Source organism: Ylistrum balloti, unplaced genomic scaffold (assembly GCF_031769215.1).
Source record: "Ylistrum balloti isolate Yb309-2 unplaced genomic scaffold, AGI_CSIRO_Ybal_v1 Utg370842, whole genome shotgun sequence".
NCBI lineage: Eukaryota > Metazoa > Mollusca > Bivalvia > Pectinida > Pectinidae > Ylistrum > Ylistrum balloti.
Genome location: NW_026782485.1, coordinates 116,847 through 139,386, shown reverse-complemented (window position 1 = coordinate 139,386; position 22,540 = coordinate 116,847). Strand labels below are relative to the sequence as shown.

Sequence of the window (22,540 nt, the reverse complement as noted above, 5' to 3'; positions counted from 1 at the left end):
ATTAAGACTACCATGTGGACCTGTATGAAGTTTGTTATGGACCATTAAGACTACATGTGGCCCTGTATGAAGTTTGTTATAGACCATTAGGACTACCTGTATGAAGTTTGTTATGACCATGTGGACCTGTATGAAGTTTGTTATGGACCATTAAGACTACATGTGGCCCTGTATGTAGTTTGTGATGGACCAATAGGACTACCGAGTGGCCCAGAAAAAAGTTTGCTATGAACCATTAATACTACATGTGGCCCTGTATGTAGTTTGTGATGTGCCATTAAGACTACCTGTGGCCCCATATGAAGTTTGTTATGAACCATTAGGACTACCGTGTGGCCCCATATGAAGTTTGTTATGTGCCATTAAGACTACCATTAAGACTACCATGTGGCCCCATATGTTTGGAACCATTAAGACTACATGTGGCCCTGTATGAAGTTTGTTATTTGCTATGACCATTAAGTACATGTGGCCCTGTATGAGTTTGTTATGGACCATTAATGACTACATGTGGCCCTGTATGTAGTTTGTGATGTGACAATAAGGACTACAGTTTGCCCCTGTATGAAGTTTGTTATAGACCATTAGGACTACCATGTGGACCTGTATGAAGTTTGTTATGAACCATTAAGACTACATGTGGCCCGGTATGTAGTTTGTGATGGACCATTAGGACTACCGTATGGCCCTGTATGTAGTTTGTGATGGACCATTAGGACTACCGTGTGGCCCTGTTTGTAGTTTGTGATGGACCATTAGGACTACCATGTGGCCCTGTATGAAGTTTATTATGGACCATTAAGACTATCATGTGGCCCGGTATGAAGTTTGTTATGAACTATTAGGACTACATGTGGACCTGTATGAAGTTTGTTATGGACCATTAAGACTACATGTGGCCCTGTATGAAGTTTGTTATAGACCATTAGGACTACCATGTGGACCTGTATGAAGTTTGTTATGGACCATTAAGACTACATGTGGCCCTGTATGTAGTTTGTGATGGACCATTAGGACTACCGTGTGGCCCTGTAAAAAGTTTGCTATGAACCATTAAGACTACATGTGGCCCTGTATGTAGTTTGTGATGGACCATTAGGACTACCGTGTGGCCCTGTAAAAAGTTTGCTATGAACCATTAAGACTACATGTGGCCCTGTATGTAGTTTGTGATGGACCATTAGGACTACCGTGTGGCCCTGTATGTAGTTTGTGATGGACCATTAGGACTACCGTGTGGCCCCATATGAAGTTTGTTATGTGCCATTAAGACTACATGTGGACCTGTATGAAGTTTGTTATGAACCATTAAGACTACATGTGGCCCTGTATGTAGTTTGTGATGGACCATTAGGACTACCGTGTAGCCCTGTATGTAGTTTGTGATGTGCCATTAAGACTACCGTGTGGCCCCATATGAAGTTTGTTATGAACCATTAAGACTAACATGTGACCCTGTATGAAGTTTGTTATGGACCATTAGGACTACCATGTGGCCCTGTATGAAGTTTGCTATAGACCATTAGGACTACCATGTGACCATATATAAAGATTGTTATGGACCAGTAAGACTACCATGTGGCCCAGTATGAAGTTTGTTATAGACCATTAGGACTACCATGTGGCCCTAAAAAAGATTGTTATGGACCAGTAAGACAACCATGTGACCCTGTATGAAGTTTGTTACAGACCATTAAGACAACCATGTAGCCCTGTATGAAGTTTGTTATGGGCCATTAAGACTACATGTGGCCCTGTATGAAGTTTGTTATAGACCACTAAGACTACCATGTGGACCTGTATGATGTTTGTTTTGAACCATTAAGACTACCATGCAACCCGGTATGAAGTTTGCTATGTGCCATTAAGACTACATGTGGCCCTGTATGTAGTTTGTGATGGACCATTAAGACTACATGTGGCCCTGTATGTAGTTTGTGATGTGCCATTAAGACTACCGTGTGGCCCCATATGAAGTTTGTTATGAACCATTAGGACTACCGTGTGGCCCCATATGAAGTTTGTTATGTGCCATTAAGACTACATGTGGCCCTGTATGAAGTTTGTTATGAACCATTAAGACTACATGTGGCCCTGTATGTAGTTTGTGATGGACCATTAGGACTACCGTGTGGCCCTGTATGTAGTTTGTGATGGACCATTAGGACTACCGTGTGGCCCTGTTTGTAGTTTGTGATGGACCATTAGGACTACCGTGTGGCCCTGTTTGTAGTTTGTGATGGACCATTAGGACTACATGTGGACCTGTATGAAGTTTGTTATGGACCATTAAGACTACCATGTGGACCTGTATGAACTTTGTTATGGACCATTAAGCCTACATGTGGCCCTGTATGAAGTTTGTTATGGACCATTAAGACTACATGTGGCCCTGTATGTAGTTTGTGATGGACTATTAGGACTACCGTGTGGACCTGTAAAAAGTTTGCTATGAACCATTAAGACTACATGTGGCCCTGTATGTAGTTTGTGATGGACCATTAGGACTACCGTGTGGCCCTGTATGTAGTTTGTGATGGACCATTAGGACTACCGTGTGGCCCTGTTTGTAGTTTGTGATGGACCATTAGGACTACCATGTGGCCCTGTATGAAGTTTGTTATGGACCATTAAGACTACCATGTGGCCCGGTATGAAGTTTATTATGAACTATTAGGACTACATGTGGACCTGTATGAAGTTTGTTATGGACCATTAAGACTACCGTGTGGACCTGTAAAAAGTTTGCTATGAACCATTAAGACTACATGTGGCCCTGTATGTAGTTTGTGATGGACCATTAGGACTACCGTGTGGACCTGTAAAAAGTTTGCTATGAACCATTAAGACTACATGTGGCCCTGTATGTAGTTTGTGATGGACCATTAGGACTACCGTGTGGCCCTGTAAAAAGTTTGCTATGAACCATTAAGACTACATGTGGCCCTGTATGTAGTTTGTGATGGACCATTAGGACTACCGTGTGGCCCTGTATGTAGTTTGTGATGGACCATTAGGACTACCGTGTGGCCCTGTAAAAAGTTTGTTATGAACTATTAAGACTACCACGTGGCCCTGTATAAAGTTTGTTATGGACCATGAAGACTACATGTGGACCTGTATGAAGTTTGTTATGCACTATTATTACGTCCCTATCACCTTATATGTTTTGTTTATTGATGAATCAATAATCATGAGTACAGCGTGGGGCCCAATGACATTATCTTAGTTATGAACTATTACGCCTATTGATTTGTTCTGTTTCATCAAAGATTGGTTAAGTTGACCTTCAGGACCTGTTTGATATAATACAAACACCATTGTTTGGTGTGTTTTGATGTATGATATAGAACACTAATACTACTGTGCAACCCTTTCCATAATCTGATGAAGTAGATCCACCATTCCTAAGAATGTATATATACTATTTGATGACCTGGTGTCACTATTTAATACTGATGGGTTTCTTTACCTTCTGTAAGCTCTAAAAAATTTTAGGCTGATGGATGGTTTTAACAAACATGTTTTCTAAGTAAAGAATTCTGAAGACTGCTACAGGGTGTGTTAATGTGCAGGATAAGAAAAGAAAGATAACTCTTTAGAAACCAGATATAGACATGTTTTATCTTTGTAGACTTAGATTACAATCAATTTCCATGTCACTTTAATGTGAAGATAGAAAAAGGAAAAAAAATCTTTAATATACATTACCTCTCTTGTATATCACCCACTGAGAGCCACACTGGCCCTCCTTCTTGCTACATAAAAAGCTAGAATCTACATTTATATTATAACACATGAAAACTTGTATAGATAAAAATACAGTTAAATTAATAGTTATGTAAAGCATGTGAAGATATAACATGTTATCATCATTTACCTTTCTCCTTTGTTTATTCATATTTACAAACTGTTTCAAAATAACAAACTAGCATTACCTTTATCAGACTGTTTCCACAATAAGTCATATTTTTTCTGTGTTAAAATGTCATAATAAATACCAAAATTATACAGTATGTCCATACTTAGACATATTTCTCATTCTTTGGTCCATAGAAATATACCTGATATTAAGTCCCTTAGCCTTAAAAATATCCCTGCCTTCACCAAGATCGAGAAAATACAATGTAGAGCAGCATGCTATGTCCATGACAGATACATATACCATAACACTAGCTCTCTGACCTGTTCCACACACAACAATAGCTGACCCTACTCTCATGCATCATCCTCTTCTATGGAATATTACACTAACACATAGCATTAGAAAATAAAGATACATTTATTCCAGCAGACTCATAAATCTCACTTAGCTTTTTAACCTAAAATATTGCAGCATTACATAAGTTAAGAAAAGTTTTTCCTTAACTTACATCATGGTCCTTTTCTATTTGAGTTAAGATTTCCTTAATTTAAGGAAGATTCATGAAACTGGGGCCACAACAAAACATGAACATAATTTCACATACAAAACCATAACTGCTACAAATGATATCTTCATATACTTGTTTTACTCAAAGTATAAGACTACAGATGTAAAAAGATATATACACCTGAAAATTTCACCAGTCCAAGGTGAGGATCTAATAACAGGAGTGAGATCAAGTTAGCAATACTAGTGTATACAAGGTTTATTTTCACTCTAGGATAAAAGTTTTTTTATTTTGCCAAGTGTTAAATTCGCTCTGATATAATAAATGAACATATTTCACTTGAAACATCAAACACTTCTTATTTTCACTTTATTTGAGCAAAGGTGAAATGGGCTTAAGTTTCTCCATTAAGTCCAATACATGGACCTCCAATCTATTTAAGGACATTCAACTTTATTTGTATCTATGTAATATATCAATTTTATCATTAAAATAATTTGTTATTTATTATTTACTACGTAAATGTTATATATATATGGCACCACCTTGAAATCATAGATAGACTATACAAAAGTATACATATCAAAAAGTTTAATAAGAGAAATATAAACTCAAAACTAGATTTCTATCATACATTTTCAAAAGGATTAGAAAAAAATATATGATTGCATGAATGAAAAAAAACAAAAGCAAAACAAAAAATCACTGCCCTGAAATGTGTACAAAATTACATTGTCCTTTGTACTGTTAAGTTTCAAAATAAATCTCCAATGTTCAATGAAAAATTTTGAAGAAATTTATATTTACATTCATGTAGAAAAAAAAAACCAATTCTAGGCTCCAGATATTGTAAGAATTGAATCAATAACAAACAAAGATACATTATGGAATGGTTGTATGAATCTTGAATTTGTTTACCTACTGAAGTCAAAACCAGATGACAATAAAAGTATCCAGGTATATCATTTTAAGGCATGTACAGAGTCTATTCAACATGAGTGAAAACTTCCTAATGGGTGAGATAGGGCTTATATGTTCTCCCTAACGGGCCAATCCCATTTACATTGGTACCCTTTAACTGTTGTCTGTAGCTGACGTTGTGGTACTCACATTTAATTAATGCTGTGTATATAGCTTGTTACTTTAGTACGTTACATATCAAAAATATCAAATTTAACTGAGCAACAAGAAATGCCTTGTATTAGATTTTATTCCTGACAGATGATACAAATGATATTGTCTTGTTTTGTATTTGGTACACCAAGTAAAGCAAAGTTTCCACACAGTGAAACTTGTGAGAACTTTACACAAAGGCCAAAATATTTCACACATACTCAGGCTAAATCAATCACATACCTTCCCTAAAAATGACCAAAGAGGGTGTTTGCTATATTCCATCTTAACAAACTACACATACTTACATAGATAGTGGTACCTGGTTGACTTCAAATTGTTCACAAAATTATTTTTTGATAATATATTTAAACATTGTATGATGATATATCTAGGAGGGGAATTTTCTTGGCTTTTGAAAAAGGAAATTTGTTTTTCTTCTGTATTTTTATGCATAAATAAAGCCCAATTCTAAGTTCATCAGGCCATGGATGTATGAATATTTAGATAAAGAGAACCCAGGATATCGACAAAAATAAATTCTCACAAAATTTTAAGATTTTACAGTAAATACATATAATTTGTATATACATTGTATATCTATCTCTGATTATAACACAAAGGAAGGAGTATCAAAATACACTATTCTTTTCCACCTGTGTGAGCTTGCAACAACACAAAGGGTAAGTTAAGTATTTACTGGAAAATCTTCCACATGGAAGGAAAATTAAATTGAAAGACAATATTATGGCAAACTACCATCAAAATCTCACTCTCTGTGAAAAAAAGACAATCCTTCATCTTACAATCTCTCTCTTTACATAAAATGTGAAAGTCAGCAGAAATGTATGTCCCAAAAATGCAACCAACCCATACATTTGCACTAGCTGAAAGAAATGGTTAAGAATATATGGCTTTAAGCATGATATATCATTCTAATTACTTCTGTGAAAAGTACATCATAAAATAAAAGCACAAAAAATACATGTCAGATGGCCAAAAAATACTACAAGGTGTTTGTAAGATCAAAGGAAATTTCATATTGTTAATAGGCTGTAAATTTAGATTTTTAGGTAAAACTGATAGCTGGGCCTTGAAAGCAGATCATTTATATGTAGTAGGGTCATGATACTTCAACTGCATGCAATTGTTCTTGTGTTAACAATTTCCTTAAATGTGAGAAAAGGTTGAAGTGGAGATTTTCTGTTTGTGTATATAGATCTAAGCTTTATCTAAATGCAGCAAATGATTGAAATTGGAGATTCAATTTTCAAATTATTTTTCTGCTTTCAAATGTCCCTGTAAAAATATCATCAAAAATAAAATCCAAAATATTTAGAATCCAACAGAAATTACTAAAACAGAGTTTTTTGTTTTTCAGAAATTTTGTTATCACCCAGGTAAAATCATTTTAACATCCACTATCTTATGACATGGTGTTCAGGTAAGCTTTTCCCAAGAAAACACCAGATGGTACCACCGTAAGGTTGAAATATGAGCTTGGTTTGATCACAGTAACAAATTCCCCAGTGAAGGCATCTGTGATATTGTATCCTTGGCTAGCCATCAGTCCCAGTGTGGCACCCTTCACAGAGATCTACAATGAATTAATTTTATACTGTTGTATTGCATTAAGACAAAAGGATTCTATGATCATACTTATGTAGAGAGACAATTTACAGGTGGAAGGTGAGTGTGTAAGTGTAAGGGGAGTGGGGTGGGTAGTCTTTTGTGTAAGGGGGTGGGTGGGGTGGGGGTGTCTTTTGTGTAAGGGAGGGTCTTTTGTGTATGGGGGTGTCTTTTCTGTAAGGCGGTGAGGGTGTCTTTTGTGTAAGGGGGTGGGGTGGGGTGGGGTGGGGTTGGGCGGGGGTGTCTTTTGTGTAAGGGTGTGGGGTGGGGTGGAGGTGTCTTTTGTGTAAGGGAGGGTCTTTTGTGTACGGGGTGTCTTTTCTGTAAGGCGTTGAGGGTGTCCTTTGTGTAAGGTGGGTGTCCTTTGTGTAAGGAGGGGGGGGGGTCTTTATGTAAGGAGTGGGGATATTTTGTGTAAGGGGGTGGGGGATGTTGGGGGGGGGTCTTTTGATAATCAAATCTGTCAGTAGAAGTCAGGGGAATGTGTTAGCCCCCTGGGGTCCTGTGATAAGCTCATCACTCACTAGAAGTCAGGGGAATGTGTTAGCCCCCTGGGGTCCTTTGATAAGCCCACTCATCACTATGAGTCAGGAAATGAAGTCCCTGTGGTATATAATAAGTCCATCCCTTAATATGTGTCAGAAGAATGAGCTAGCTCCCTGGGATACTTAATAAGCCCATTGACCAGCTAATCATAACTATGAGTCAAGAAATGTGGTAACTCCCTGTGGTCCGTGACAAGCCCATCCCTCACTAAGAGTAATGTTTTGGATCCCTGGGCTTATTGCAGGATAACTACAGTATATTTACTGAGGATAATAAAGATAAAACAACTCACCAGTGATCCTGGCCCTCCATCTCCAAGATTCAAGATTGCAAAGGCAAAATTTCCTACTGGAGTTATTGGTTTATTCCAAATCTGAATTTTACCCATCTGTAAAGTTACATAATTATCATAGATCAAACAACTCTACAGATAATTCACAAACACCATATTTGGAAGGTTTAAGTGACAGGTAATATAAAAATAATACCAATACACTGTATCTTGGCCTGTCTAGAGTAAAAATCATCAAGCGTGGTAACTCTAATTGACAGGGAATGGTGCATGCCATCAAATGCTATTTGCCTTTGCTAATGTAATTTATGCATGAAGCCAATTCCAATTATATAAATAATTTCTGAACCTAAAACTTAACAATCATTGAAATCTTTTTTAAAATGATTTGAAGAACAGGAATTTTTCATAACACACAAGTTGCTGAACCATATTCCATAGGTACACACAAGTGTTTTATGTGTCTCTGTATTTTTTTGAAGTCCAAAATGATAAACTGATAATTCTATAACAGCTGAGTTATGTACACTCTAATTCGAAAAAGAAAAATCCAGAATTATATAATGGGACATTAGGGGACATAACTGACTTTATCTCCATAATCATACATGCGTTTTCCACAAAACACAATACTTTTACTTGGCCTTAGCTTTACTGTTGATTTAAATGTAGCTCTTCTCAGACAAAACAAAAACTACATGATTCTTTTGATAGAAATATCCAGTTAACAGAACATGTATAACCGATATGATGATAACATGCGGATATGATAGGGACAAATTCATGGTTTAGTTCTTTCTAAAATGATTCCAACATTTATCAAGTCATTAAGACTGACAACGTACAGAGGATTTCCTGTTCAGGACACCTCTATTAGCTACAGCACTGATAATAATGATTCATCCCCTCCTCTTCTTTCCATAATTATCATTTAAATGTTTAAATCTGATATTTTTCAATGAATGAACCAATGAGAGATTTACATGAAGACTCCTGAGTGATTACAGAGAGAATAAGATGATACTCACAGTCGCAATAAGTTTTCCCTGAATTCCCAGCGGGTCTTGGTTGATGGATATAGCACCCTTATTCTGCAGTAATTCTCGCGACTCTTTTCTAATCAGACGCAGATCATTCGACATAAGGAGAGGTGCAGCTAAGATAGACCACATGGCCATCTGTACACGTTGCTGTTCATAGCTCAATCCAAAGTTTCCAATGATTAACTGTAACAGAGGACAGTTTACTGATATCTCTTTATATAGCCTGACCAAGAGAAATGTTGGTATTATACAGATATCTCTTTATATAGCCTGACTGAGAGAAATGTTGGTATTATACAGATATCTCTTTATATAGCCTGACCAAGAGAAATGTTGGTATTATACAGATATCTCTTTATATAGCCTGACCAAGAGAAATGTTGGTATTATACAGATTACTGATATCTCTATATATAGCCTGACCGAGAGAAATGTTGGTATTATACAGATATCTCTTTATATAGCCTGACCAAGAGAAATGTTGGTATTATACAGATATCTCTTTATATAGTCTGACCAAGAGAAATGTTGGTATTATACAGATATCTCTTTATATAGCCTGACCAAGAGAAATGTTGGTATTATACAGATATCTCTATATATAGCCTGACCAAGAGAAATGTTGGTATTATACAGATTACTGATATCTCTATATATAGCCTGACAGAGAGAAATGTTGGTATTATACAGATATCTCTATATATAGCCTGACCGAGAGAAATGTTGGTATTATACAGATATCTCTTTATATAGCCTGACCAAGAGAAATGTTGGTATTACACAGATTACTATATATATATAGCCTGACAGAGAGAAATGTTGGTATTATACAGATATCTCTATATATAGCCTGACCGAGAGAAATGTTGGTATTATACAGATATCTCTTTATATAGCCTGACCGAGAGAAATGTTGGTATTATACAGATATCTCTTTATATAGCCTGACAGAGAGAAATGTTGGTATTATACAGATTTTGGCAATGTAAAGATGGAAACATGTAAATAAACTATGATGGAAGAAAGAGGGAAAATGTTAATTTAAAATACACTGAAATAACGGTCGGCAGCAGAGGAGTATGAAATACTTTGTTAAATTTTGCAATGTCTATCCATGAGATTATCAACAAAAAAAGAGAAAAATATTAACAATATTAAATACCAATAGTATTTGAAAAATTCTTTTTTTTTTCTCATTTGAATTTTAAGAAGAGTTTGAAGACAGAATTTGAATCATTTAGCAGTGGTTTTATGAATTGGCCACAAGTCCATGTAATATCCTAACTTACTGAAGTTTGCTTTATTGAAATCAACAATAATTTTATAAGTATTTTTTCTGTATCCTACCATGTCAGGATCATTAAAATTTCCAGGTCCTGCCACACTGCTGAAGTTTCCAGAATCTTTTCCGTAGAAGTTGATAATTGATACTACACTGTCCCAAGAGTCTTGGATGTCACCATAATTTCGCCATATATTACAACTTGCAGCTATATTCTGATAGTTTGGCTGCAAACAGACAATACTCCATGATAACAAGATCTTTTTCTTATATCTTATCAATGCAAAACTATTAGTCTGGTGAACCGCTATTAGATATTAAGATCAGTGTCTCTAAATTATCAGCATAAACAAAGGAAATATTGCATATTAGTTATAATTAATGCAGAGTCATTAAGATCAAAAGAAACATAAAATCTCATTATGGAACAAACTCTCAGTAGCATCACTATCTTTTAGCAAATTTGCTGATGGGATATATTCGAGGGAAAAGATTTTCAAAATAAAACAACAGAATGTATTTGTGGATTTCCTTTGCAGTATTGACAGATTAGAAAAAGAACAGATGAAGGATACCAAAATAAAAGGATAACACATCTTCAAAATGAAACTTTTCCAATTTGAAGTATTCCAATGTTCAATGTTTTTGAATGAATTAAATATTGGATTATAAACTCAATGGAAATAGTTAAAGATTTTGTAATGTTTATACTTTTTTATATTCTATAATGATAATGTCTGTTATATGTCAAAAAAGAGGATGACATGACTGTTTCAATTTCATCATTTTTTAAAGATCTAAAATTCCTTTGATATGAAGTCTGAATTTTAAAATTTTACCTTGAAATAACCTTTTGCTAGGAAACCTGTATACCTTACTTTAACATGTACTAGAGTTATATATGTATAATGCAGCTATTGGCAATGTTAAGAAATCCTTCAGGCATATCATGCTACACATGGGTACACACAACATCATATATTTACCATAAGACATCCAGACATGTGTGACCAATGATAAGGCTAAGAAAGAGAAACTTGTTTCTCTGTTATTTAGCTCTCTGCTCTTCCCTTTTTAAAATACATACTTTTTGTAGATATGCAGGCCAGCTACAGGAATAAAGAATAGGTCTCCCCGTCGAATTTAGGAACTCCTCCATAATCGGGTAACCTGTGTAGTAAACATTCTGTTAGCCTGAAAATGTTCTGATAGAATATTTAATGGTCAATGTCTACCTATAACTATGTGGTATTATGATGGTAGTTTATATAATATATTCTAATGATCTAATAATAGTAGTATGTGAAAATGTTTGTGTGTAGTGTGTAAAAGGATGTATGTTTTTGTACAAGATATCTCCCTTTACATATGATCTTCTTCACTTAAGACATCTCTTATAATAGGCTCCACCTTTCGTTCGATCCTGTTGACTAAATTTGTATTTCATTTTTAGTCAATAAAATTTGTTAAGGAACAGCAGGCAAATCTCAGGATAACGGTTCTGAAGATAAATTTATCAGTCTGTAGTCTGTATCTCCGTGTTGCTGGGAATGGCCAACTTATTGTGACTTCATATTTTGTCTACTAACATACAATGTATTCCTGTCGAAGCAATACAATATAGTTCCAATGCCATATTCATTCAACCTGTAGACCATGCCTGGTATTAACCCCACTCATACTGATGGCTTTCCAGCATAATTACCAGTCTCGCTTTTAACCAATGCCCTAAACATACCAGTCAAAGGTCATGTATTGACCCCATGTAATACCCAATCATTCAACTTTTGATTTGTATACAGGTACATTTAAAAATCGAATTCCATTTTGGGAACAGGAATGTTTGTTCTGCATTAGGAATAGGGTTAAATGTACATTTTTCATTGGAAATGGGGTAGAATGTCCGTTTTGCGGAAGGTATTGGGTTGAATGTCTGGTTTTCATTGGGAATGGGGTTGAAAGTATGTTTTTCATTGGGAATTTGTTTGAATGCCTGTTTTACATTGGAAATGGGGTTAAATGTCTGTTCTGCAGTAAGAATGGGGTTGAATGTCTGTTTTGTATTAGGAATGGGGTTGAATGCCAGCTGTTTTTCATTTAGAATGGGAAGGAACGTCCCCTTCGCATTAGGAATCAATCCCCACTTATCTATAGACAAAAGAAGCTACATGATAAGACTTACCTATAGGAATATCACCTGTGCCAGTGTAACAACCATCCAGTTTGAGACTGTCTATGCCCCATGAGGCAAATGTCTGAGCATCCGACTGCATGTAAAACTTACTGCCTGGATAACCTCCACATGTGTATGTCCCAAAGTCCCCATAGATCCCTAACTTCAAACTTTTATTGTGAACCTAAATCCAAAATAAATTCACATCAAAGTATAAAACATTTTCTACCACACATATTGAAATTTTAGTTTATACCAAAATGATATGTAAATATGCAGGAACCATTTCAAATACAAATCAGGTCTCTTAGTTCATCTTTGTCAGTAACAGCCTGAAAAAAGTGGAGACAACTGTTCAATCATATATTTCCATTTTATTCCAATTTTTTTGTTTTGTTCTGTTTTTATATGTGCATCTTTGTTGGAAAAATCCTGCTCACAAAATCCATCAGTACAAGAAATATAATTCCTGTTGGGTCATTTCATGTACAGAAAAATTCAACAAAAATATATCCACAACAACCAGTTTTACTAAAGATTTAAACAACAACAATCTACTGAAGGAAAAAACAAAATCACATTTTTCATGTACTTGTATAGATAATAAGAAATTTTATGCATGGTGATGATCATTTTTCCATAATTAATCAACATGATGAAGATTTACTATCTTGTTTTCAGTAATGACTGATTAATGAGAGTTCAACAACTGTTCAGACATCCATCTGTCACTCAGCTCACACAGCAGGATTCTTTGGCTTAGTTTGTAAAGCTGTAAATTATCACACCAGGGACCTAGCTTCAATTTCTGTCAAGGCACGGTTACCCCAGTGTATGAAACGTTTCTATATATGATAGACATAACTAACAGAGTGGAATAATTTGTTGGATCTAAAATCTAGTTGATTGTGATAATGTGAGAAGTATTTATACAGCTGTTCTCTGATAACAAAGAATCTTACATAATCAGCAAGGGTTTTCATTCCATTTGGAAATCGTTTTGGGTCAGCCTGGAGACGGCCTTCACCATCTCGTTCTTTTGAACTCCAGCAGTCATCTATGTTGACATACTTGTACCCCACAGCAGCATAACCATCATCTACCAGTCTGTCAGCCATATCCATAAACAATCGTTCACTGTGTAGATACAAATTGAAGGTACAGCTTTTTCCTTTACATTTTAGGAATCCTCAGTATCTTCAAAATGACAACATATCAAGTAAATTTTCTCTTGGCCTTTCTACTAATATTCAGATGTAGAAAAAAAAGAAAAATATTTTTTGAAGTTTTTTGTGCTGTTAGTATGTTTGCAATTAAAACTCAACTTTTTTTATGATAAGCTGATCTATTTCTCACCTGATACAATCTTTTGGTTGATTTTCACAATCTATTATACAACGAAATCTCTGCCAAGACATCCATCCCATGGGCGGAGTTCTGGCAAGGCCATTGTCCAGTCCACTGACTGTACCAATGATGACAAGAACAGCAAGTGGGAGAATCATATCTGTGTCTGGAAAAATATTCAACAGTGTCAGCTTTAAATCAGATTGAAGTTCTATTTATTACTTTCCTGATTCTGATTCAAATCCAGTCAGGCTTACTACCATTTTAATTGTGTTGCTTGTGTATTGCCAGCCAATACAACTAAGTAAATTTCCACAATCAAATGCTAAACAATCTTATGTAGTCTACAGTGTATATTGTATATATGTGCACCTTTTAAGAAATTGTGATCTGGATCAAAGTCGTTTTGGTCACCGACCCCCCATAAATAGATCGTACACATAGAACAACAAAGTCTGAAAACCAACCAAGACAAAATAAAATCTCAGATAAATAGCCAGAACCCTTCGACTAAGAACACAGAATATTTTTCAAGTCTGTATTGAGCAACTGAATTGTTTAGAATCAAAGGTATAAACACGTACAGGTATCTGTGGACTTACCAGGCTATCCTAATGGACCCATATGGTCATTACAATATTATTTAAGCCAAAATTTGCAATTTCCTCCTGAAAATTTAATCCTTATTCACAAACTTTCTTCCCAAAATGAGGCAAAAATGCACCATCCAAACCCAGTGGGTAAAAACCTGATTTCTTTGATATATTGTTTTCCTTTTGCCAATGTTGACGCGTTAGTGCAAATATGAAGTACAAATTAACAATTGTCAGTTTTATTACATTCAAATGCCCGAGTTTAAAAATCAGCCTACGCGAGATGTGGTTTTGTTTCTTTTCAATTGTTTTTGTTTCTTTCTTTCTATTTAATTGACCATTTAAATGTTGGAAGATAACTAATACTTTTTAACAGTGCAACATTTACTGAGAAAACATCTATGCCGTCTCACAAGGGTCAGTGGATGACAAACAGACTCACGTGCAGTAACATAATGGCAATACTTTGCTGGCAATTCGTAAAGAAATACAACATTGAAGATAAAAGACATACTCGTGGGTATATTATAATTCCCAGCTTCGTTGTCTCCGCTTTGTTGACAGAAGATTGCTTACTGTGTTGTCGGCGTTGTTGTGATCATGTGATGGAGAAGCAGCCGATGGTATTTAGAGTGATTTAGGTGCTTTTGATAAACGTGTAGCTTATGCTATATTTCAAGCGTCTTCCTGACTTGTCATGCGAATAAAATATTGCAAAACAGAAAGTACACTAACTCACTTTAACATTTTGGATCAGAAGGAAACTTTTCCAGTTTTCCATCAGCAATTATTAACAGTGTGCCAATCAAGAACTGATACCATTTCAGGATTTAATTTCAAACGCGATTCAATCAAATATATATATATATGTTGAGAGAGTGAGAGAGGGAAAAACTCTTTCATGTTTCTTACGGTAAGATTGAGTTATATCCCTTTAGTTACGTACTCCCCGGATTTCAATATACGTACAGTATATTGTTTTTTTAATAAAGGAAAATGTGTTTTCTGTCATATATATATATATATATATATTTTTTTTTACAAATTTGTGTGACTATTTACAATTAGGGGACATGGTTTATATCTCATCACATGGTAACTTCTTACTAACAAAATCCTGATGTATGGTACAGTAACCTTGAAAATAGGTATTTTTGAAGCGACATTACCTACATAGGTTTTCAATCACTGAGGTTATGTTCTTTCCAGACACATTATGACTGTAAAAACACATCTCTCTGAGCACCTATAAATGCAAATTTCGTTTCAGCGATAGGCGGGTTTATTGGGATTAGTAGAAATGTGAAGAATTCTGAGGGCTGGTAAATGATTGATTAACTGATAATAGTTCGTGTGAAGAAACTATTAAATCAATGTGTCTGTCTTTGTCACGTACTCTAATTACGTCTATAATTTGATACATATATAACTGTGGATCTCGTATTCTACTTTTTGGTTGTTCTCTGAAACAGTGTAAGTATATAGGTGTATGTTTTGAAAAAAAAAGTCCAATAGTGGGAGCATTTTCTTCAGAAAGGTCAACAAATTAACAATGTTTTGCGCTATCCTATACACATTAGAGAACTATTGACAGAAACCTCAAGAATCTATGATACAAAAGGGAGATTAGGTGATTTACGGAAATTAAAGAAATAGGATTTTCGAAATTATATTGATATCTAAACCGATTAGACTGTTTCTTTTGCCGTTCTGAAACATTTCACTTAAAATCAACTAACTAGTATCATCATTTGAACGTAAACATCTCGCTAAATTGTTTAAGGTATCGCCTGGAAAGCTAGATTGTAGAGAATTGCACGTTAAATGTTTCTCAGCCTCCGTTTGGCTGCTGCGTATACTAGAGTCCCAATGATATAATTTTCCTTCCACTAAAGTGACACATGATCAGATGTTCTTACTAACTCCTGTGAGCTATCTCGAGGCCCGGGACTTGGACATGTATGACGAATTAGCTATAGCAGCTGGCATGTGACACGCCCAGCTCTCCCTTTCTGTGATATATCGGATATAGATTGCTTGGTAACACTCTGTGTAATTATCCATAGCTCTAGAATGTGTCAGAGATCAATAAATATAACTGTACATATTGTGTGCTGTCAGTATATCTGAATCAATCTTACACCTATATATATTTGTGTTACATTGTATATATATTTGTGTGCTGTCAGTATATCTGAATCAATCTTGCACTGTATATATTTGTGTTACATTGAATATATTTGTGTGCTGTCAGTATATCTGAATCAATCTTACACTTATATATTTTTGTGTTATACTGTATATATTTGTGTGCTGTCAGTATATCTGAATCAATCTTACACCTATATATTTTTGTGTTACACTGTATATATTTGTGTGCTGTCAGTATATCGGAATCAATTATTTGTTTGTTTTGTGTGTGTGTGTACGTGCGTGCGTGTGTTTGTGTGTGTGAGTGTGTGTGTGTTTGTGTGTGCGTACGTGTGTGTGTGCGTGCATGCGTGTGTGCGTGCGTGTGCGTGCGTGCGTTTGTGTGTGTGTGTGTGTGTTGTTTTTTTCCAGAAGGTGAAAGAATCTTTTCTTACCTGTAGCTTGGCAAACTAGTGTCGTTTTAACGTGAATGAAAACCGAAAGAAATTAAACGTTGATGGTACAACATGATAACCTTCGAAAACTGACCAGGTATGTATACATTGATGAAGTCCAAGGGTCATATTTCAAGAAATATGCCAGAACGTGACATTTCTTTGTATATATTTCCAAAGAGGGAGATATTTTTCATTAGGTTCCAGGTTTTATTGTTAAAAAAATTGATACGATTTTAATTTTCATAAAATATTTATTATGATAATAAATTTTCATGCAAGCTATAATTGTATTTAGAGACTGATGTAACAACAAAGACGACCATAACAAATGTAGCATTCTCCGTTTGACAATGTCTAAACTAAGTTTTGAAATGGGACTCATGTGGTTTTTTTTCATACACACTTTTTTGAAACATTAGAGCATTGTTCTTGGTCGACACTTCACACAACACTTCTACTGATAAAAGTCCTCTACATACGCTAGGTAGGTCACTGAGATCAGAACTAGAAAGGCATAAACGCTTTCTCGGTAGGTTTAAAGTTAATGTTCAGTTCTGCCTGTTTACGACTTTCGTCCTCACTCCTTTGGTAAGGCCTCCGTAGTGTATCCTTACACAAAGTCACACCGAATCCGGGTTTGTCTGGAATGTCAATGAAACCGTTAGCCGGAAGTGGCTCGTCTGGAAATAACCCTCCAAAATACGGCACGATTTTGTCGCCACCGGGGCTTAGATTAATAAATTCTGCTATAGGGCAGTTACAGAAGGCGATTTGAAGATGATAGGAGTAGATGCTAGAGCCGTGTGGTATGACCATGGTGTTGTGGGCAGACGCCATAGCCACTACACGACGAGCCTCGGTGATCCCACCAAGCCAACTGATATCTGGCTGTAAAATGTCCACACAACGGGAATTCAAAAGTAGCTGGTATCCGTGGCGACTGTATTCATGTTCTCCAGTAGTGAGTAGGACTTTCGATCCCATCATGGCTTTTCGAACGTCTTCATATCCCTGATAATCGTCTGGTGGAAGGAACTCCTCGATCCACTTGAGCCCGTGAGGTTCCAGTTCCTTCGCTAATCTTACAGTATATGTTGGGGTCAAGGCCATATAACAATCAAGCATTAGCGGAAAGTCAGGACCAACCTTTTCGCGCCATCCTTTGAAAAACTCCACATTTTTCTTGAAGCCTTCCTCTCCCGCAGTTGGACCATAAGGACAAGGGATTTTCGATGCGACAAATCCCAACTCCTTAGCGATGTCGGGACGAGCAGTCGTACAGTAAACCGGAAGTCGTTCCTTCACTTTCCCTCCAAGCAAGGCATACACAGGTTCCCCTCGGAGTTTACCGAGTAAATCCCACAGAGCCAGGTCCACAGCACTGATAGCCTGAATTGGTAGTCCTTTCCTGCCGTAATTCAGAGTGGCACGGAACATCTGGTCCCACATCAACTCCACATTTCTCGGATCCTGACCTTCAACAAATCGACTTAGGTGCTTCTCCACAATGTAACATCCTGGTTCTCCTCCGATGGTGATTCCGACCCCGCACTCGCCGTTATCGGCCTCTACTTCGACAACCATCGTTCCAAGGGCGTTGATGCCCCAAGACTTTCTAAATGGTGCGTATTGTGGATAAACTGACATTGGGTTCGCCACTGGTAAGGGATAGCCATTGATCCAGTGTTTGTCATCAACATCATGACAGTCTGCTCCCTGGTCTCCGGATTTAGCTTCCGATATATACGCTCGGACAGCTTTGATTCGAGGGAAAGATCGACTCATGGTGGTTTTACTGACAGAGCGTCCAAAATTTGCACAGATGCTTTCCCGGGCGGATGAGGTGGCAAACTGGATCGCATGTAGTTAGATTATTGTGTAAGCAGATCATGAGATAGCAACAATCTTCTCTGATAAAAGTATGTACATAATAAGTTAATCTAGATCATCCGGCCGACGGAGTAGCCCTCTGTGTAAACATGCAATGTCTTACTGTAGATGTTGTTTTAAAAAAGGCGGAGGGGAGGGGTGAAAACTGCTTTTGTCATCGATGGGGGGAGACAGATATTGTAAATTGATCGAGGGAAACAGATATTGTAAACTGATCGAGGGAGACAGATATCGTAAATTGATCGAGGGAGACAGATATTGTAAATTGATCGAGGGAAACAGATATTGTAAATTGATCGAGGGAGACAGATATCGTAAATTGATCGAGGGAAACAGATATTGTAAAGTGATCGAGGGAGACAGATATTGTAAATTGATCGAGGGAAACAGATATTGTAAAGTGATCGAGGGAGACAGATATCGTAAATTGATCGAGGGAGACAGATATCGTAAATTGATCGAGGGAGACAGATATCGTAAACTGATCGAGGGAAATAGATATTGTAAACTGATCGCGGGAAACAGATATTGTAAAATGATCGAGGGAAATAGATATTGTAAACTGATCGAGGGAAATAGATATTGTAAACTGATCGAGGGAGACAGATATTGTAAACTGATCGAAGGAGACAGATATTGTAAACTGATCGAGGGAAATAGATATTGTAAACTGATCGAGGGAGACAGATATTGTAAACTGATCGCGGGAGACAGATATCGTAAATTGATAGCGGGAATTAGGTGCTTTATGTCAGCGCAGGCCGGAGACTGTCGTGTCCTTTTGTCCTTGATAGTGTATGACACTTAGTGATAATAAAAAGCAAACAATCACATGTATGAAAAGAGTCAGCTGCTTTAGTTGTATATTGTGTCTCAGCAAACATCCTGATACATTGAGTGATACCATAAGCGTAACACACAGGGACCTAGTAATTAAGACACGCCATTCAGTTGTTCCACTTTCTCGTCTTTAAATACAATGAATTCAGATAATGGATTAAACTCGCATGGGTTAGGGTTAAGGTGGGGCCTCGTTACATATTTTACTGAAATTTTTCGAAATAAAGTAAATCGAAATTTCGATTAGGGGGTCTAAATTTCAAGCAAATAGCTCAAATTCATAAGAAATTTCGAGATGACAAGTCGAAACTTCGAGAAAATAACCCGAAGTTTTGAGTTAGCTTAAAATTTCAAGAAAGTAATCCGAAATTGTGCGATAATATCCCTAAATTTAAAGATAGTAATTTGAAATTTCAAGATTAAAAGGCGGCCGGAATACGCTTCGAAATTTCGTCCTTCTAGGACTTTCCAGTGATGCTAAAGACCTGAAGCATTGAAACCGTCAAGGTGACTGCTATCTGGCAAAGATCAAACTTGTTTGATATACAGATCGAAGTATGGATTGGGAAACATGCTAACCCTATAACTAAAAATATTATAGGTGTCTTCAGTTTCATACCCCTTTGGTAAACGTAACTTTCGAATTACAATACGCCGTTGACGAAATGTGTGTGTTATATATGTACCAATGAACGAAGTGTGTGTCTACATTCTAATGTCCCCGTGACACATGTTACGAATTTTATCATTGTACGATTAGCAATCGTGATATGTAAACAAATTATGTGTGTGTGTTTACCTGTAAGATAGGTCACGTCGCACTCGTGACTTTACATGTATACACAAGGAAAGACATAACACTGAAGCAGGCCATGGGCAATAGAGCTGTTCTTTTTTTCAAATGTATCCAATTTTCGGTCATTCTGAGAATAGAACAAGATTGCGAAAATATGAACATTTAATTTTAAAATTAATAGAAAAAATGCATAAATTAAAATTAAAAATGAATATAGAAAATACATGCATTAAAGTTAAAAAATAACAGAGAAAATACATTCATTAAAGTTTAGAATTAATAGCGAAAATCCATCCTTTTTGTTTTATTTTTTAGTAAAACTAATTGATCTATCAAAAACAAACTTTTTCTGTATGTTCATCGTCCAATGAGTACGATTTCCTTTCTTCCTCATTACTACTTCCTTCTGACTGTCGTGGTAGCTCAGTCGATACGAGCGTTTACCTACGTTACGTAACCTCAAGTTACCTTGATTAAAGATGAGCTATTCATCTTAGTCCCAACACAACGGTTTGTGTTTCTAAGGAAACTGCAAAACGGATCATTCTGCGCTGAAGTGGACGTGTCTTTGGGCAAGACACCCTACCCTTATTACTGTTGATAACACGCGACGGACCTCCCGTATGTTGTACAATGAGTATGCCACTAACTTTACAAAGGAGACCCCGCCTCAAAATGACACTAGCGTGGCGATAGAACCAGCACAAACAAATTGTTTTCGTAATGTACATTTATTTATAAGGAGAAGACCTCGTAAGTTGACATAACTTGTGTCTAATCCTTTTGCTCTTACACTTGGCAATAAAATAGGTTTAAACTAACAAAGCGTTCGCAATTCCTGTATCTATTATGTTATCGTAATGTTTACAATACATGACCTCTTGAACTTTACGACATCTAAACCGTCTCCGACATTACCTGTCACCGTGTATGTTTGATTAAAGACGTTTTCCCCTTCGGTGCCTCGTCCGTGCTGCACTCAGGAGAACTGTTTGTTAAAAAACAAAGGACATATTGATGTTAACACATAATGCGATGTTCACATTTATGTAGATGGACGGAAAGTTTGTTACCACTGTATACTGTTGGGACGTGCCACCGACAGAATCGGAATATTGTATACAATGACAATGTTCAACGGCCTTAGGAAAATTCTGTGCAGAGATAGCAAAACAATCCTTTTTGTAAAATAAAACGATAGTGAAAAAAAATGAAAAAAATGAAAAAACATCTATAACACACTAAAATCGACTGTAAAAATGTATGATTTTATATTGCAAGCTTCAACAGGGTAAAAGTCTCTCCTACACATGTTAAGCCCGTGTTAAATGTCAGGCCTGGCCAGGCTGTCATGCTCAGAGCGGAATAGCGGAATAAGTTGACATTTGAATATCAAGTGTTATGGATGAGCCAACAATGTTTGATCACGGAGAAAAGCGCTCGGTAGTATGTCCTCAAGGTTAAACCGTTTGATTTATAATTTCTTCTCCGTTTTATTGTGATACAAAAAGCAATTAATCGTATCTGTCTTGCTGAATTTTAACATAGAGATTCACAACTTTTTTATTTTAAATTACCTATAAATTATCTATATCTATATACTATTTTTGTAATTGTTGAAATATTCCATTTTTCATTTTCTACCTTCATGTAAATCAGTGGCTAGATTGACACTTTGATTGCAACACCAATGACTTACGATAGACTTAAGGGTGTATGCTACCATACTAATGCGACCGTATCTGTCTTGCTGCTTTATAACATAGGTATTCACAACTTGTTATTTTAAATTTCCTATGAATTATCTATAAATGTGACTTAAGTCTTAAGTGTAGACTTTGTGTATGTTGCCTTACTGCTGTGACACTTTCCAGGAGAGTAATACTAATTGGAATAACGCTCTTTACTTTTGCTCAATAATCACAGATACATATGAGATTGTCCATCAAAACATATGTAGCTTGTCTGGATGAACAATGAATAAATAATAAATTGTAAATGTTAACCATGTTGAAAATGGGGAAAACATTACAAC

General features: G+C 36.2%; 2 protein-coding genes across 2 annotated transcripts; both read right to left on the bottom strand.

Moving 5' to 3' along the window:
* Nucleotides 1–5,088: 5,088 nt before the first annotated feature.
* On the bottom strand, nt 5,089–14,986 carry LOC132559030 (alpha-N-acetylgalactosaminidase-like). Its single transcript, XM_060223629.1, has 9 exons — nt 14,906–14,986; nt 13,808–13,964; nt 13,414–13,588; nt 12,461–12,635; nt 11,366–11,448; nt 10,344–10,505; nt 8,982–9,179; nt 7,954–8,049; nt 5,089–7,083 (listed from the first exon to the last, which is right to left on the bottom strand). The coding sequence occupies exons 2-9, from the start codon at nt 13,954–13,956 to the stop codon at nt 6,913–6,915; spliced, it is 1,209 nt and encodes a 402-aa protein (XP_060079612.1). The 5' UTR covers nt 13,957–13,964; nt 14,906–14,986; the 3' UTR covers nt 5,089–6,912.
* Nucleotides 14,987–17,483: 2,497 nt separating this feature from the next.
* Nucleotides 17,484–18,776, bottom strand: LOC132559035 (L-rhamnonate dehydratase-like). The gene has a single exon (XM_060223640.1). The coding sequence runs from the start codon at nt 18,762–18,764 to the stop codon at nt 17,484–17,486; it is 1,281 nt and encodes a 426-aa protein (XP_060079623.1). The 5' UTR covers nt 18,765–18,776.
* Nucleotides 18,777–22,540: the final 3,764 nt, after the last annotated feature.

Excerpts from the sequence above, each read along its gene's own strand:
- LOC132559030 (XM_060223629.1), bottom strand. The coding sequence starts at position 13,956 with ATGATTCTCCCACTTGCTGTTCTTGTCATCATTGGTACAGTCAGTGGA. Across the intron at positions 9,180-10,343 it reads ATTTTAATGATCCTGACATG|TTAATCATTGGAAACTTTGG; the intron begins GTAGGATACAGA and ends CCTCTGTTACAG. Across the intron at positions 7,084-7,953 it reads ATGGAGGGCCAGGATCACTG|ATCTCTGTGAAGGGTGCCAC; the intron begins GTGAGTTGTTTT and ends AATTCATTGTAG.
- LOC132559035 (XM_060223640.1), bottom strand. The coding sequence starts at position 18,764 with ATGAGTCGATCTTTCCCTCGAATCAAAGCTGTCCGAGCGTATATATCG.